Source organism: Scyliorhinus torazame, chromosome 11 (genome assembly GCF_047496885.1).
Source record: "Scyliorhinus torazame isolate Kashiwa2021f chromosome 11, sScyTor2.1, whole genome shotgun sequence".
Taxonomy (NCBI): Eukaryota; Metazoa; Chordata; class Chondrichthyes; order Carcharhiniformes; family Scyliorhinidae; genus Scyliorhinus; species Scyliorhinus torazame.
The window spans coordinates 217,739,941-217,758,760 of NC_092717.1; the positions used below are offsets into that span (position 1 = coordinate 217,739,941).

The window sequence follows — 18,820 nt, forward strand, 5'->3', positions numbered from 1 at the left end:
GGTGGGGGGGGGCGATGGTGGGGTGGGGGTGGGGGGGGCGATGGTGGGGTGGGGGTGGGGATGGGGTGGGGGGATGGGGGTGGGGGTGTTGGGGATGGGGTGGGGGTGGGGGGATGGGGTGGGGATGGGGGGTGGGGGTGTTGGGGATGGGGTGGGGGGATGGGGTGAGGGTGGGGATGGGGTGGGGGTGGGGGGATGGGGTGGGGGTGGGGGGGTGGGGCGGGTGGGGGATGGGGGGGTGGCGGGTTGGGGGGTGGGGGGGGAGTGGAGGGGGGGTGGGGGGGAGTGGGGGGGGTGGGGGGGAGTGGAGGGGGGATGGGGTGGGGGGGATGGGGTGGGGGGGTGGGGGGGATGGGTGGGGGGGTGGGGGGATGGGTGGGGATGGGGTGGGAGGGGGGGATGGGATGGGGGGGTGGGGATGGGATGGGTGGGTGGGGTGTTGGGGATGTGGTGGGGGGTGGGGATGGGGGCGTGGGGATAGGGTGGGGGGATGGGGGGATGGGTGGGGATGGGGTGGGAGGGTGGGGATGGGATGGGGGGGTGGGGACGGGATGGGTGGGTGGGGTGTTGGGGATGGGGTGTGGGGGTGGGGATGGGGGTGGGAGGGTGGGGATGGGTGGGGATGGGGTGGGAGGGTGGGGATGGGATGGGGGGGTGGGGACGGGATGGGTGGGTGGGGTGTTGGGGATGGGGTGTGGGGGTGGGGATGGGGGTGGGAGGGTGGGGATGGGGTGGGGATGTGGGGGTGGGGTGGGGGGGTGGTGGGGATGGGGGGGTGGGGATGGGGGGGTGGGGATGGGGGGGTGGGGGTGGGGGGTGGGGTGGGGATGGGGGGGTGGGGGTGTTGGGGTTGGGGTGGGGGATGGGGTGAGGGTGGGGATGGGGTGGGGATGTGGGGGGTGGGGGTGGGGGGATATGGGGGGGTGGGGGGGTTGGGGGTGGGGGGTGGAGGGGGGGATGGGGTGGAGGGGGGATGGGGGGGTGGGTGGGGGTGGATGGGTGGGGGGTGGGGGGGGGATGGGTGGGGGGTGGTGGGGGATGGGTGGGCGGTGGGGAGAAGACAAAGGGAAGGTCGGAAAGCCACAAAAGAGCCCCCCCCCCCCCCCCACACACACACACACACAACAGCCATCCTCGAGCACAAAAGCAAAGCACAGCCGAAGTCGACCGGTGGAGGGGGGGGAATAGAAGGGACCAGAGGCCGAGCCAGAAGGCGGCAAAATGTATATAAAGTTAATAAAAGGAAGGACAAGATAAATCTTTCTGTACAATAAAGTAAATTAAAGCGGTTAAGAAAAATATGTCAATATACAATTGTTCATAAATATGGCAAATGCCAATGAAAAGATTTTTTTTTTTTTTTAAACACTGCAATGAAGTTACTGTGAAAATCCTCTAGTCTCCACACTACGGCGCCTGTTCGGGTACACAGAGGGAGAATTCAGAATATCCAATTCAGCTAACAAGCACGTCGTTCGGGACATGTAGGAGGATACCAGAGCACCCGGGGTAAATCCACGCAGACACGGACACAGAACGGCATGTTTCTGGCGTTCGGTGTGGCGGGCAGTCTGAGGCAAAAGTGAGACTGCAAAACCTTCAGCGAGGTGAGGGGAAAGTGCTGGCTGTCGACGGGAGCAGTGGGGAAATTCTCGTCCTCCAGGCCAGGACTGAGGAAGGCGGGTGACAACCAACCAAAAAGAACAAAGGCCATATAGCCTGGTAGCTAACCAGGAGCATACGCGGTCATCGAGGATTGAGGAAAACTGAGCGAGAGGTGAGCAGAGCAGCAGTCATAGAAGTTACAGTGCAGAAGGAGGCCATTTGGCCCATCGATTCTGCACCCGTCCTTGGAAAAGCACCCTACTTAATCCCATACCTCCACCTTTTTCCCGTAACCCAGTAATCCACCTAACGTTTTGGACACTAAAGGGCAATTTAGCGTAGCCAATCTACCTAGCCTGCACAACTTTGGACTGTGGGAGGAAACTGGAGCACCCGGAGGAAACCCACGCAGACACGGGGAGAAAGTGCGAACTCCACTCAGACAGTCACCCGAGGCCGGAATTGAACCCGGCACCCTGGAGTTGTGAAGCAGCATTGCTAACCACTGTGCCACCGTGCCGCCCGGGAGGTATGAAAAAGGCCAGACGAGCACTGGCGTCGTGTCTTGGGGAATTAGAGAGCAGCAGCCAATGGGAGCAGGGTGACTCGACCAGAGCTAAAGGCCAGCCAGGCAGACTGAGAGTGAGAGAGCTGGGAAGCAATCAACATCTTCTTTCTCTTGACCTCGAGAGAGCATGGCAACCTTATGGAACTCTTGTAACAGTGCTTTAAAGCTGGATTTCTCTCAGAGCTACCAGACTGACTTTTGGCATAAAGTTGCCTTGGAATACCCATGATGTGGAGAAGCCGGCGTTGGACTGGGGTTAGCACAGTAAGAAGTCTTACAACACCAGGTTAAAGTCCAACAGGTTTGTTTCAAACACTAGCTTTTGGAGCACTGCTCACCTGAGGAAGGAGCAGTGCTCCGAAAGCCAATGTTTGAAACAAACCTGTTGGACTTTAACCTGGTGTTGTAAGACTTTGTACTTGGAATACCCAGACCTATCCCACAGGGCAGTAAAGCTTCTGATACCTTTACCTGCAACCTACCTTTGCGAAACATGGATTTCCAGGGCTTGTCGCATTGAAGATCAAACATCAGAATAAGCTTAACATTGAACCAGGGGCGAGATTCTCCGACCCCCCGCCGGGTCGGAGAATCGCCAGGGGCTGGCGTGAATTCCGCCCCCGCCGGTTGCCGAATTCTCCACCACCTGATATTCGGCGGGGCGGGGATCGCGCCGCGCCGGTTGGCGGGCCCCCCCCCCCCCCCCCCGCGATTCTCTGGCCCGGATGGGCCGAAGTCCCACCGCTAAAATGCCTGTCCCGCCGGCGTAGATTAAACCACCTACCTTACCAGCGGGACAAGGCGGCGCGGGCGGGCTCCGGGGTCCTGGGGGGGGGGGGGGCACGGGGCGATCTGGCCCCGGGAGGTGCCCCCACGGTGGCCTGGCCCGCGATCAGGGCCCACCGATCCGCGGGCGGGCCCGTGCCATGGGGGCACTCTTTTCCTTCCGTCTTCGCCACGGTCTCCACCATGGCGGTGGCGGAAGAGACTCCCTCCACTGCGCATGCGCGGGAATGCCGTCAGCGGCCGCTAACGCTCCCGCGCATGCGCTGCCCAGAGATGTCAGTTCCGCGCCAGCTGGCGGGGCACCAGAGGCCTTTTCCGCCAGCTGGCAGGGCGGAAATTTGTCCGGCGCCGGCCTAGCCCCTTAAGGTTGGGGCTCAGCCCCCCAAGATGCGGAGCATTCCACACCTTTGGGGCGGCGCGATGCCCGACTGATTTGCGCCGTTTTGGGCGCCAATCGGCGGACATCGCGCCGTTTCCGGAGAATTTCGCCCCAGATCTCTGAATGAGACTGACATCCCTGGAACCTGACATCCATTTGACGTCTGCGAAACAACATCTGCCATCTCATTAAGGGGTAAGCATTATCTTTTTCCACTGGTAGGCCTATTTCAAGTAAATGTGCTGTGACGAGTGCAATGTATCTATGAGTATGCATTATAAACTATTAGGTGCAGCTGTATTTTTAATACCCCTTTAATCTATTATATAAGTTCAACTCCAGTCAACCATAGGCTACGTAAAAAATAATGTTGAAGACCATAACACACAGGAGCAGAATTAGGCCTGCTCTGCCATTCAATCATGTCTGATATGTCTCGTCCCCATTCTCCTGCCTTCTCCCCATAACCCCTGATCCCCTTATCATTAAAGAACCTATCTATCTCTGTCTTAAAGACATTCAGTGATTTGGCCTCCACGGCCTCTGCGGCAAAGGGTTCAACAGATTCACCACCTCTGGCTGAAGAAATTCCTCCTCATCTCAGTTTTAAAGAATTGTCCCTTCAGTCTGTGGCTGTGCCCTCAGGTTCTAGTTTTTCCTACTAGTGGAAACATCCTCTCCACATCCCCTCCATCGACCCTCCGCTGGCCCTTGGAAAGAGCACCCTACTCAAGCCCACCCTATCGCCGTAACCCAGTAACCCCAGCTAACCCTATTTTTGGACACTTAGTAACCCCAGCTAAAATGTTTGGACACTAAGGGCAATTTAGCATGGCCAGTCCATCTAACCTGCACATCACAGGAAACAGGAGCACCTGGAGGAAACCCACGCAGTCACGGGGAGCACGTGCAGACTCCGCACAGACAGTCACCCAAGCAGGAAATCAAACATGGGACCCTGGAGCTGTGAAGTAAAAGTGCTAACCAGTGTGCTACCGTGCCGCCCATTTGCCTTCCTAACTGCTGACTGAACCTGCACATTAACCTTAAGAGAATCTTGAACTAGGACTCCTAAGTCCCTTTGTGCTTCTGATTTCCGAAGCCTTTTCCCATTCAGAAAATAGTCTATGCCTCCATTCTTCCCACCAAAGTGCATAACCTCACAACTTTTCACATTGTATTCCATCTGCCACTTCTCTGCCCACTCTCCTAGCCTGTCCATATCATTTGGCATACCCTCTGGTTCCTCAATACTACCAGTCCCTCTGCATATCTTTGTATCATCTGCAAACTTAGCAACAATGCCCTCAATTCCTTCTTCCAGATCGTTAATGTATATTCCCGTTAGGTGAGTGGAAGGAAATGGAGTCTAAATTAACGAGCTTGAGAGCAAAACTGCCAGACCTTGTGGGTCTAATGATTTTCAAACATTTCGGGTAATTCTTCGCTAAATTTTAGTACAATTTCTATTTGAATGTTCTCCTCCAATGTACTTAAGATTGTTTAAATCTTTAGATTGTTTAGTTCTGTTTGTGGTTTCCATTTAACATGCTATGTGTCAACAGATGAATGTAAGGGCCACTTTTATGGCTAGGTATGGCAATAAATGAAATGTATTAAAAAATACCCCAAAGTGGTTCCAAATGCTAGGAAGATTTCAAATTGAGAAGGGTTGTGCTGGATATTATTTATCCTTTTATTATGTTCAGAGCTGGATGAACTCTGGTGATCTTTCTGCATCAGGAAGCATGTTTGAAGTTATGCAAGGCATTTCTATAGAGCAGTATGTTGTCCAGACTGATAAACTAGGTCAGATTTAACATCTTGTAACTGTTAGGTTTCATATCCTGCTGGGGACAACATTTCCTGCATATAGTGGTTATGACATTGAATGTCCTTTGGAGAAGCTCCTAAAATCACAAGACTGAATAAGGAACCAGCAACAAAACAAATAATAAACTTCATCGGCAAACTGGTGGCATTGTCAAGGCAGCATGTGTAATTAAATCAAGCAAGAAAATCAATGTCCTCATAGTTTTTGCTAGTTGACTGATTTAGCTCAAGTATTCCACCAGTTAATTTTATTTGATTATAGTAATTTCTTTTAGCTGAATCTGCTTTCATTTTCAATTGAATTCAACAGAGAAGACTTTCTATTTTACGGTTGGATGATTTGGTGGAATACATGCAAAAATTAAGCTCCAGGAAGAGAATTTAGTGATAAATTGAGGTTGAACTTGGATTTGGTGGATATCAACGTCTGATCTTCTCAATGATAGGTTTTGCAACTTCCAGAAAGCCTCCTCACTGCAAATGGTGCTTATAGAATCAGTCTGTGTGAAAGCTAGAGCTTTCATCTTTGATATTTATCTTTACTAATACGATTTAGAGCAGTATTTATCAAACCCGTTTTCCCCGGGGCTCACTTTTGCCGGCCGACCTTTGGGCCCCATGCCGACCGACCTTCAGGACCCACACTGGCTGACCTTCGCAGCACACGCCACGTTCGCTTACTTTAATGCGAAAGCGGAGCCTGCTTGGTCCTCATTATCTTATTTGAATCAGGTTCAAAGGAGGAGAGGGCAATGCCCATACCAAGTGCAGACTTCAGCCAGATCTTTGATGCCGTTTTCATTTTTATGAAAACGGAATATCCAACCTTGCATAAGTGGGTCAATAGCAACAAAATGTGTTTTTTATTTAGCACTGGATACTCCTAAGAGATGCTACACCAGAATGATGACAGCTTTTGGCGTGTTTCCAATGTGGTACTACAGGTCAGCTACAGCAGCATAGTCTTTTCATTTGGAATCAATTGTAAGTTAATAACTGACTCTGGAGTCTCAACCTCTTCTTCACCCACCACTTCCCTTTCAAAATCTGAAACTTCTCCTCTCATTTGCCAATACTTCCATGCATATAACACATGTGGACTTTTCATCCTTATTTGCATTGGCACAATTGACAAAACCACACCTCAAGAATTATCTTTATACTGCTTTGTTCAAGAGTTAAGTTTCTTCTTTATAGGCTGTTAACCAGAGGCCCTGGAGCTCTGTACAGAGCTAACACTAGCACTGCTCAATCCTGCCTTAGACTCTCCTGTGCAGCTCTCTCCAGCAGATTCTGTTGTGAGATCCTGCCCAATTGGTAAACTGCCTATTTGAATTTCTGCCTAGCTCTTTTAAGAAAACCACTTGTCTTCACAGTTCACTTGTCTTGCTTGCCAGCAGCTAGAAATTGAAAGCAATATTTCTCCGTGATTTGACGCCAAAAGCACGTACCTGGAGGGCGCTTGACATCAAGTTCTCTGGTCACCCTGCAGCCAAGTCTTCGTAAACCCGATTATATCATATCCGTTTACGTCTATTTGTATGATTAGTTCATCTGCTTTATTGCGAATGCTCCACGCGTTAAGGCACAAAACCTTTATGTTTGTCTTTTTAACATTACTGGTTCTGTTCCCAATATTTTTCACTGTGGCCCTGTTTGAATCATGCAGAGCACGTGACCTGCTCTCCATTGCCACTTCTGACTGGGAGACTCCACATAGCCTCATTTATTTCCATTTAAAAGGTGGCAGCAGCCTTCATTGCTTGTCTTATGAAAATTATACTCTCTTCAGATTGTTGAATACCTTTGATGTTTTGACCACAAAGTGCAATTTGTTGGTTTCTTGTTGGTTAAAGTTCTCTAGGCCTAAGGAATCCAAAAGCTGCTGTACATTCTGAAAGTGGTTCTTCACTGCATCACTCTGGAATAAGAATTTACGAAAAGTGTTTTTGTGGGAATTTGAATACTGATTTCATAAACTTTACTTCATATGCATTTCTCACCCGTGTTGTCTAACTGACCAGCCAGTTAAGCATAATTATTGATTTATGCTGTGTAATAAATGAAGATCCTGCCATGTAGAGGACTGCCGTTGAATGTTAGTAGAAATAGGAGAATGAACGTGAAGTCATAGAGCACACATTCGCAGGATATCTCAAAATACTTTACACGAATAAAGTTCACCAGAAATGGTTGTAAAGTAGGTAAGGTAGAAGTGCAAGACAAGTTAATTTTAAGCCGCTAAATGCATTAGAAAGTTCTTCAGCTCCAGTTACCCTGAATATTATCGGGTGAACACACTCTTATCTGTACAAATCTTTAAATAGTTTTTCCTGTAGTCTTGAAGGAAATCAACCTTTATCACTGCAGCCATCATGTGAGAAAGATCTATTCGGATATGGAAGTACCACTGAACAATCGCAGAATGAGCAGTGAGCAGGTTTCAAGGAATAAGTCTCAGTTGGGCAATCTTTAACTCTAGACTTCTAATTTCATTAATAAAATATGTAAAATCCTCTTGTCTTAGATTAAAATATATTTCTTGCAACATTTGTACAACAATTTAAACATTAATATAAAACTCTGCTTCTACCTTCAACCCTCCTCATTTTGATTCTCAACTATACAGACAAGGAAGGGCCAAAGTTCAATCACTGCTGTAATAACCTTTCCAGCTGGAATAATGATGCTTAAAACTGGTCTCCTTGTCCTTCGGTTAGAAAGGAGTAGGAAATCATTTGGGAACGATTAGTTTTTTAAGATGTGGAGATGCCGGCGTTGGACTGGGGTGGGCACAGTAAGAAGTCTTACAACACCAGGTTATACTTTTTTTTTAAAGTATGAAACGAATTGTAATATTGAGGTTATTCATGCCCTGCCTTTTCAACCTGAGGTGTGATGATCCTCAGGTTACATCACCATCAGTCAGCTCTCCCCCTCACAGGGAAGAGCAACCTATGGTTATCTGGAACTATGGCGGCTTTACCGTACCTATATTATGATCTAATCAATAAAGCTTTAGATTTAATCAGAAAAACAGTTGAAATAAACCAGTGCTTCAAGCTGCTCGCGTGAATATGATTTAAAAATTGAATTGATACTTAGATCATCTGCATCCTCAGCATCACTTAATCTGTGGGACCTTAATTCAGACAATGGCATATGAATTCAATCATAATGTTTATTGTTGACATAGAGATTCTGCACTAATTTCTGCAGTTAGGGAGAAGTTACATTTTGCATTCTGCAGAAAGTTCAGTCTACCAGAATGGGCAGTTATGATTGGGTTTAATACAATTTTTGAATTTGCCTTTAAGATGTGAAGGTTTACATGTAAATGTGCCAATTTGTACTTTTGCAAACTCAACCCTGAATATCTGACCTGTAACCAAATATCTTGTATTGCTGATGAACGATGTATGTCAATCTGCCGAACACTTCCATTTAAAAATTGTTTTAACCTATCCAACACCATAGAAATCACCATCTATAACTTTTACATTTTAAAGTTCAATTTCTCTGATGTAGTCCTTGCCAGCCTCCATAGCTCCTCTCAACCACCAACTCCCATGCATTCTATGTCCTCATCAGTCAACATTGGCTCTAAGTCCCGCATCTCGTTGACTTTAAAATCTTGTGATCATTCTGAAGTCCATCGATGGCTTTAGTCCATCAAGGTTCCAACCCATTCCCCAGCTCTAGTCTTCCATTTCCAACCTATCATTAAGATCTTTCCTATTGGCTGTAGGTAACACTGGAATTTGTTGTATTATTGGTAGAATAGTTAAGACCCAGTAGAGGGACTTCCGGGTGCGGCGATGACCAGCTGAGTCGCACGTTTCGGCAGCTCCCTGTGAAACGGACTTTTGGGCTCTTGATAGGAGCCCCAACGGCAATTTTAACGGCTGAAAACACCGTGCGGTAAACCAGAAGGGTGTTCCCCCTGGACACGGATGGAAAAAGGAGAGGAAAGTGGCCGGATTGCAGCGGATCCTTTGGAACAACGGCAAGGAAGGCAAGCAGAAACCAAGATGGCGTCGGAAGGTGGCAGTTTCATATGGGGCCCTGAACAACAAGAGTTTTTGAAACGCTGCGTGGAGGAGATAAAAAAGGAAATGAAGAAAGAGTTGTTGGCCCCGATATTACAGGCGATTGAAGGGCTGAAAGAGGAACAAAAGACCCAGGAGCAGGAGCTTCGGGTCGTGAAGGCGAAAGCAGCAGAGAATGAAAACGACATACAGGGCCTGGTGGTGAAGTCGGAGATACAGGAGGCACACCAGAAACGATCTGTGGAGAGGTTGGAGGCACTGGAAAATAACGCAAGGAGGAACAACTTGAGGATTCTTGGCCTTCCTGAAGGTGTGGAGGGGGCGGACGTCGGGGCATATGTGAGCACGATGCTGCACTCGTTAATGGGAGTGGAGGCCCCGACGGGTCCGTTGGAGGTGGAGGGAGCATACCGAGTTATGGTGCGAGGACCGAGAGCAAGAGAAGCTCCCAGAGCCATAGTGGTGAGATTTCTCCGTTTTAAGGATAGAGAAATGGTCCTTAGATGGGCGAAGAAAACTCGGTGTAGTAAATGGGAGAACGCGGTGATCCGCGTCTATCAAGATTGGAGTGCGGAGGTGGCGAGAAGGAGGGCGAGCTTTAATCGGGCCAAAGCGGTACTTCACAAAAAAAAGATAAAGTTTGGAATGCTGCAACCGGCAAGACTGTGGGTCACATATCAAGGGAGGCACCACTACTTTGAGACGGCGGATGAAGCGTGGACTTTTATTGTAGAAGAAAAATTGGAATGATTGGACTACGAAAATGAACGTTTGGACAAAGTGGTGGGACGAGTGGGGGGGGGGGGGGCGAAGAGGGATTGTATGATTAATCCTGCGGTATGGTAACTTTTCTTTCTCCCACAGGTGGTGATGGGGGGAGGTGGGGAGGGAGAGGAGATGGGGCGTTGGCCATGGGAGGCGGGGCCGAGGGAGAGGCGCGGGCTTGGTTCCCGCGCTATGATAATTATGGCGGGAATAGAGAAGCAGGAAGGAGGGGGCACCGCACGGGGCGAGCCGTGATCACGGGGGGAAGCCGAGGTCAGCCAGAGTTTGCTGACTTCTGGGAGCAACATGGGGGAGTAATTACGCTAGCGGGGGGTCTAGCGGGGGGGGGGGGGGGGAATTACTGGGTTGCTGCTGCTGGGGAAAGGGGGGAGTGGGTGCGGGAAAGGATGGGCGGGGGGGCACCGTCTGGGAGAAATACAGCCGCGTGGGAACTGGGCGAGAAGCTGGAAAAAGATGATGGCTAACCGGCAAGGGGGGGGGTGGGAAGCCCCCCAACTCGGCTGATCACGTGGAACGTGAGGGGGCTTAACGGGCCGATAAAGAGGGCACGAGTACTCGCACACCTTAAGAAACTTAAAGCAGATGTGGTCATGTTACAGGAAACGCACCTGAAACTGATAGATCAGGTTAGGTTGCGCAAAGGATGGGTAGGGCAGGTGTTCTATTCGGGGCTGGATGCGAAAAACAGGGGGGTGGCTATATTAGTGGGGAAGCGGGTAATGTTCGAGGCAAAGACTATAGTGGCGGATAACGGGGGCAGATACGTGATGGTGAGTGGCAAATTACAGGGAGAGATGGTGGTGTTGGTAAACGTGTATGCCCCGAATTGGGACGATGCCAATTTTATGAGGCGAATGCTAGGACGCATCCCAGACCTAGAGACCGGAAAGCTGATAATGGGGGGAGACTTTAACACGGTGTTGGAACCAAGGCTGGATAGGTCGAAGTCCAGGACTGGTAGGAAGCCGGCAGCAGCCAAGGTGCTTAAGGATTTTATGGAGCAGATGGGAGGGGTGGACCCGTGGAGATTCAGTAGACCTAGGAGTAAGGAGTTCTCATTTTTCTCCTATGTCCATAAAGTCTATTCACGCATAGACTTTTTTGTGTTGGGTAGGGCATTGATCCCGAGGGTGAGGGGAACGGAATATACGGCTATAGCCATTTCGGATCATGCCCCACACTGGGTAGACTTGGAGATAGGGGAGGAAACAAGAGGGCGTCCACCCTGGAGAATGGATATGGGACTAATGGCGGATGAGGGGGTGTGCTTAAGGGTGAGGGGATGCATTGAAAAGTACTTGGAACTCAATGACAATGGGGAGGTTCAGGTGGGAGTGGTCTGGGAGGCGTTGAAGGCGGTGGTTAGGGGGGAGCTGATATCAATAAGGACACATAAAGGGAAGCAGGAGAGTAAGGAACGGGAGCGGTTGTTGCAAGAACTTTTGAGGGTGGACAGACAGTATGCGGAAGCACCGGAGGAGGGACTGTATAGGGAAAGGCAAAGGCTGCATGTGGAATTTGACTTGCTGACCACAGGCACTGCAGAGGCACAATGGAGGAAGGCGCAGGGTGTACAGTATGAATATGGAGAGAAGGCGAGCAGATTGCTGGCACACCAATTGAGGAAAAGGGGAGCAGCGAGGGAAATAGGGGGGTGAGAGACGAAGATGGAGAGACGGAGCGGGGAGCGGAGAGAGTGAATGAAGTGTTCAAGACATTTTATAAAAAATTGTATGAAGCTCAACCCCCGGATGGGAGGGAGAGAATGATGGAGTTTTTGGATCGGCTGGAAATTCCCAAGGTGGAAGAGCAGGAAAGGATGGGATTGGGAGCACAGATCACGGTAGAAGAAGTGGTGAAAGGAATTAGGAACATGCAGACGGGAAAGGCCCCGGGACCGGACGGATTCCCAGTTGAATTTTACAGAAAATATTTGGACTTGCTCGCCCCGCTACTGACGAGGACCTTCAACGAGGCAAAGGAAAGGGGACAACTGCCCCCGACTATGTCAGAAGCAACGATATCGCTTCTTTTAAAGAAGGAAAAGGATCCGCTACAATGCGGGTCCTACAGACCAATCTCCCTCCTCAATGTAGATGCCAAGGTCTTGGCCAAGGTAATGGCAATGAGAATAGAGGAATGTGTCCCGGGGGTGGTTCATGAGGACCAAACTGGGTTTGTGAAGGGGAGACAGCTGAACACGAACATACGGAGGTTGTTAGGCGTAATGATGATGGCCCCACCAGAGGGTGAAACGGAGATAGTAGTGGCGATGGATGCCGAGAAAGCATTTGATAGAGTGGAGTGGGATTATCTGTGGGAGGTGTTGAGGAGATTTGGGTTCGGAGAGGGGTATGTTAGATGGGTGCAGCTGTTGTATAGGGCCCCAGTGGCGAGTGTGGTCACGAATGGACGGGGATCGGCATATTTTCGGCTCCACAGAGGGACAAGGCAGGGATGTCCTCTGTCCCCATTACTGTTTGCACTGGCGATTGAGCCCCTGGCGATAGCGCTGAGAGGTTCCAAGGGATGGAGGGGAATACTTAGGGGAGGAGAAGAACACCGGGTATCTTTATATGCGGATGATCTGCTACTATATGTGGCGGATCCAGCGGAGGGGATGCCAGAAATAATGCGGATACTTGGGGAGTTTGGGGATTTTTCAGGGTATAAATTGAACATGGGAAAGAGTGAGCTGTTTGTGGTGCATCCAGGGGAGCAGAGTAGAGAAATAGAAGACCTACCGTTGAGGAAGGTAACAAGAGACTTTCGTTACCTGGGGATCCAGATAGCTAAGAATTGGGGCACATTGCACAGGCTAAATTTGACGCGGTTGGTGGAACAGATGGAGGAAGATTTCAAGAGATGGGACATGGTAGCATTGTCAATGGCAGGGAGGGTGCAGGCAGTTAAGATGGTGGTCCTCCCGAGATTCCTTTTTGTGTTTCAGTGTCTCCCGGTGGTGATCACGAAGGCTTTTTTCAAAAGGATAGAAAAGAGTATTATGGGTTTTGTTTGGGCCGGGAAGACTCCGAGAGTGAGGAAGGGATTCTTACAGCGTAGTAGGGATAGGGGGGGGCTGGCACTACCGAGCCTAAGTGAGTATTATTGGGCCGCTAATATTTCAATGGTGAGTAAGTGGATGGGAGAGGAGGAAGGAGCGGCGTGGAAGAGATTAGAGAGGGCGTCCTGTAGGGGGACCAGCCTGCAGGCTATGGTGACAGCCCCATTGCCGTTCTCACCAAGGAACTATACCACGAGTCCGGTGGTGGTAGCTACACTGAAGATTTGGGGACAGTGGAGACGACATAGGGGAAAGACCGGAGCACTGGGGGGGTCCCCGATAAGAAACAACCATAGGTTTGCCCCGGGGGGAATGGATGGGGGATATGGAATGTGGCAAAGAGCAGGTATAACGCAATTGAAAGATCTATTTGTGGATGGGAAGTTTGCGAGTCTGGGAGCGCTGACCGAGAAATATGGGTTGCCCCAAGGGAATGCATTCAGGTACATGCAATTGAGGGCTTTTGCGAGGCAGCAGGTGAGGGAATTCCCGCAGCTCCCGACACAAGAGGTGCAGGACAGAGTCATCTCAAAGAAATGGGTGGGGGACGGTAAGGTGTCGGATATATATAGGGAAATGAGAGACGAAGGGGAGACTATGATGGACGAACTAAAAGGGAAATGGGAAGAAGAGCTAGGGGAGGAGATTGAGGAGGGGATGTGGGCAGATGCCCTAAACAGGGTAAACTCGTCGTCCTCGTGCGCCAGGCTAAGCCTGATTCAGTTTAAGGTATTACACAGGGCACATATGACTGGAACACGGCTCAGTAAATTTTTTGGGGTGGAGGATAGGTGTGCGAGGTGCTCGAGAAGCCCAGCGAATCATACCCATATGTTTTGGTCATGTCCGGCACTACAGGGGTTTTGGATGGGGGTGACAAAAGTGCTTTCGAAAGTAGTAGGAGTCCGGGTCGAACCAAGCTGGGGGTTGGCTATATTTGGGGTTGCACAAGAGCCGGGAGTGCAGGAGGCGAAAGAGGCCGATGTTTTGGCCTTTGCGTCCCTAGTAGCCCGGCGCAGAATATTGCTAATGTGGAAAGAAGCCAAGCCCCCGGGGGTGGAGACCTGGATAAATTATATGGCGGGGTTCATAAAGTTAGAGCGGATTAAGTTCGTCCTAAGGGGGTCGGCCCAAGGGTTTACAAGGCGGTGGCAACCGTTCGTCGAATATCTTGCGGAAAGATAGATAGGGGAGAACAAAGAAGGCAGCAGCAGCAGCCCAGAACTTGGGGGGTGGGGGGTGGGGGGTTGGGGGGGGGGGTGGGGGGGGGGTGGCCTGAGACAAGGCAGTTGCCAATTAGGGCTAGTTTTTTTTATTTTTGTTATTTAATATTTATTTATTTGTTGTTGTTTTCTTTTGTTCTTGTTTAAATAAAAAAGGTCATTATTATCTGTATTGTTATAATGTTGTGTAAAGGATGCACAATGTACTGTGTTGGTTGACCAAAAATTTTCAATAAAATATTATTTAAAAAAAAAAAAAAAAAGACCCAGTAGAGGATTAGAGATGTGAGATCTACCAGCCTCGAGATGTTTGTAAGTGGAACCCACCCTAGAGTGCGTTGCAGAGGCGTCAATTCTAGGGGTGGGCTGAACCCCCCAAAACAGCTGAATATTTTTGAAAGCGTCTTGATTAATTTCTAAACACAAGGAACTGACCTTTATTGCCTGGGCAAACCTCAAAAAAAGAGGGTGCTGGATGTTACTGGCCAAATAGAGCTAGCATGGGATCTGCAAATGTGCCCTTAAGACAATGCAAATGAGGTGGTCTTGCATCAGCAATGTGGCTGGTACCCATGGGTACTGGAAGGTGCAGTCCCATTGGGCCATTTCGGTTCTGAGCTCGCAAATGATGGTGTACAACATAACGAACAAACCTTAGATTAAATGGATTTTAGTAGTTTTGTTGATTACTGAAAATTGTTCTGGAGCAGAGTATAAAATGAATTGAAAAATGTTTCCCGCTTGCATTATTTCAGGTCAGAAACAATTAATGACTACTTTGCTAGTTAAATATACTCAAGTCCCCAAATACGATTTAATGAAAAATATATGTTTTTTTTAAGAATTCCATGTCAGATGGGAATTTTAATAATTTTTTGCCATTTGAAAATGACGGTGTAAGTGAGATTACATGTGTTAATTATTCATGCCTGAATAAATGTATGTTTTAGCACCATTAGATGTCATATGGCTAATCTGCAGGGCAAATAAAAACAAAGCTTGAACTCTATTATTTACCCTTAGTGCATATATTTTCATGTTTAGGTTAAGAATGATTATATGATGGATATAGCAGATCAAGTGGACCAAGATATTGCACTGAAGCTTGGATGCCTTGAGATCAGGTAAGCCCATCTTGGTAACCTTGCCATATTAACACAGTCAAAAGATTTTCAACCTGGTCGATTCAGGCATATTACTTGATTAGGTATTTTGGAAATGTGCATTCAAATAAAATGGAATAAACTAAAGCCTAGTCGACATTGATCGAATTAAAAATAAATGTTTTGCCCCTCAGTCGCAGCTCTGGATTGGAAATAGTCAGTAAATTATTAAAAACGGGTAATTTCAGCCTTTGTGATTTGGCTGTAAGAATTTGCACAGCTTGGGACATGTGCATTTGTGTTTATTTTTCATAATCGGAGCATAAGAAATAGGAGCACGAGTAGACCATTCGCCCCCTCGACCCAGCTTTGCCATTCAGTAGGACCATAAGAAATAGGAGCAGGAGTAGGCCGTTTGGCCCCTCGAGGGTGCTCCGCTATTCGATAGAACCATGGCTGATCCCACATTCCTCACTCCCACTTTCCTGCCCTTTCCCCGTAACCATTGATTCCCTTACTGATCAAGAATCTGACTATCTCAGCCTTAAATATGCACAAGGACTCTGCCCCCGCAATTCTCTGTGGCAAAGGGTTCCAAAGACAACCCTCTGAGAGATGAAATTCCTCTGCATATCAGTCTTAAATTGGCACACTTTTATTCTGAGACTATGCCCTCTGGTCCTAGACTCTCCATGAGGGGAAACAGTCTCGGTATTTAATCTGTCAAGCCCCTTAAGCATCCGATATGTTTCAATGAGATTACCTCTAGTTCTTCTAAATTCCAATGTGTAGTGTACTACCTGTAAAACCTCATACGTTCAACCAGTTTACTTACTCAAAAGTTTTACCCAGGTGTCCTTATTTGCGAGATGAACAAAGGACAAAACAGGTTCACGGTTTAACACAGTTTTATTCACAATTCTCTTACTCAACAAAATATAACTCAGATTCACAGATGAGCTTTGGGTTTTACCCGTACTTAGTGAAGGAGGTTGGCAGGCTACGATCACTCAATGTGGATGTCTTCTCTGGGTTCGAAACCCAGGGTCCTTTCTTCTTCCGATGGTTGTGCCTGGGGGACTCCCAGGTTATTGCTGAAGATCTGTTCTGCCGTTCCTTTCTTTATACTTGTATGTTAGCATTGTTAGCATAGGTAGACGCCCAGAACTGACCATTGTCCCACCGGTGGGCAGCACGGTAGCACAGTGGATAACAATGTGGCTTCACAGCGCCAGGGTCCCAGGTTCGATTCCCCGCAGGGTCACTGTCTGTACGGAGTCTGCACGTTATCCCCGTGTCTGCGTGGGTTTCCTCCGGGTGCTCCGGTTTCCTCCCACAGTCCAAAGATGTGCAGGTTAGGTGGATTGGCCAGGCTAAATTGCCCTTAGTGTGCAAAAAGGTTAAGAGGGGTTATTGAGTTACGGGGATAGGGTGGAAGTGAAGGCTTAGGTGGGTCGGTGTAGACTCGATGGGCCGAATGGCCTCCTTCTGCACTGTATGTTCTATGTTCTAATAACTGATCTGGTTTTGGTCTTAATCCCACTTTCCTGTCTGCCTCTCATCACCCCGACGTGTAGATCAAAAATCTGCCTAAATCAAATTCAGTGGCCCAACCTTCACTGTATTCTGGGCACAAGAATTTCAAAAACCAACAATTCTCAGAGAAGAAATTCATCCTCATCTAGGCCTTAAATGGGAAGCCCTTTATTTTTAAACTGTAGTCACTAGTTCTAGATTTCCACACATGGGTAATATCTTCTTAGCATCTACCCAATCAAGTGCTCTTAGAATGTTATGTTTCAATAAGATCACCCATCATTCTTCCAAATGAGTATAGGCTCAACATCACACGTGATTAAATGCCACCCCCTCCTGCCGCCAAACTCACTTAAGAGAGGGCATTACATTCTGCCCCTGAGCACTGTTGTATTTTACACATTTAATATTCTTAATGATTTTGAAGTTTGTTTCTTCTTATAGTCAAGCCTCAGTTGTCTTCCCCAATGTATAGAACCGTAACTAATTAGCATTAAATAATATTGTAAGTTTGCTTTATATAAGTCAAGCCTTGAACGGAACCAAGTTACATTTTTATGTTTTATTGATATGGTTAACTCTTGTAGTCAATTGCACACATCAAGTAAACGTGTATTGTAACTTAGATGATATAAGCATGCCTATCATCTTCAAATGGGAATTGAAGAAAGTTAATGCTACTGCCTTAGCAAACGCATGGACTCCACTTTGTTTTAGCAATAGACCATTGCCTCAGTTCTAATCATTATTTGACTGTCTTCAGCTGCTTATTCCAATCTGTGTGAAAGTTTCATAAACCATCTCCCCATCCTGCTTGCCTCTCAAAACCCTATTTCCGTCTGTGCCTGCTCCTTGAAAAATCTCTTCCCCAAATTATTTGCAACTTGATATTTGAAATCCTAGCTATCAAGCCTTTAATAATAATAATAATAATAATAATAATAATAGCTTATTGTCACATGTAGGCTTCAATGAAGTTACTGTGAAAAGCCCCTAGTCGCTACATTCCGGCGCCTGTTCAGGGAGGCCAGTACAGGAATTGAACCCGCGCTGCTGGCATGGTTCTGCATTGCAAGCCAGCTATTTAGCCCACTGTGCTAAACCAGCCCCATTGTCTCTTTTTCAGCTTGACGTTTCTCCAGTTAACCATCTGCTCAACCGTACGCTGTCCTCCATTTTGATGCACCAGCCCCCATTAAAACAGTTTATCTCTGTCACCCAGACGCTCTCCCACTATAACCCTCATCTTCACTCCTTTAAATCCATTGGACGCAGACCTAAATGGCTATAATGCAAAAATTTAGCCACCCACTGCCAGATCAAGCTGAACCGTATAGAGCACTGTTAGATCCTGATCTTTGTTGAAAATTGCTCACAGTTTCAGGATCCTGGGGTGTAAAGGTAATCCCTGACTTTTCTCTACCGCATGCCATCTTCTCAAACTCTTTTTCCCTATCTTATACCTCATTTTCAGTGTACGGAATTCATGGATTTCTTTGTTGTATTTAGGCCATCTAATCAGCTGCCTCTGCACTTCCCTCCCTTCCACTATCCCACTGGTCCAAACCTCCTTGTGAGGCTCCCTCTTCCCCTCGCACTAAACTGTGACAAAAGACAAACAATCCCTCCTTGCTCTCTCGATCCATCTGCAACCTTTGACATGGTTGAGCACGCAGCTTTCCTTCAGTGCCTCTCCACTGTACTCCAACTGATTTGGGACTGCACTTGCCTGGTTCTTCTTATCTCTCTAATCATGACCTGCAGTGAATGACCTGCAGTGGGTTCTCTCTTGCTCTGGCACAGTTACCTCTGATTCACTCCTATTTCTTGTCCACATGCTGCCCCTTTGCAACATCATCAAAAAACATGTAAGTTGGCTTTGTGGATA

The 18,820-nt window shown here is 48.1% G+C and overlaps 1 protein-coding gene across 8 annotated transcripts in view; it reads left to right on the plus strand.

Moving 5' to 3' along the window:
- LOC140385791 (focal adhesion kinase 1) overlaps positions 1–18,820 on the plus strand; it is a 904,772-nt gene that overhangs the window by 471,177 nt on the left and 414,775 nt on the right. For all 8 annotated transcript variants that reach the window (XM_072468319.1, XM_072468317.1, XM_072468318.1 and 5 more), the window contains one exon: positions 15,338–15,417. In XM_072468319.1, coding sequence (XP_072324420.1) covers positions 15,338–15,417 — 80 coding nt within the window. The remainder of the gene's footprint in view (positions 1–15,337; positions 15,418–18,820) is intronic.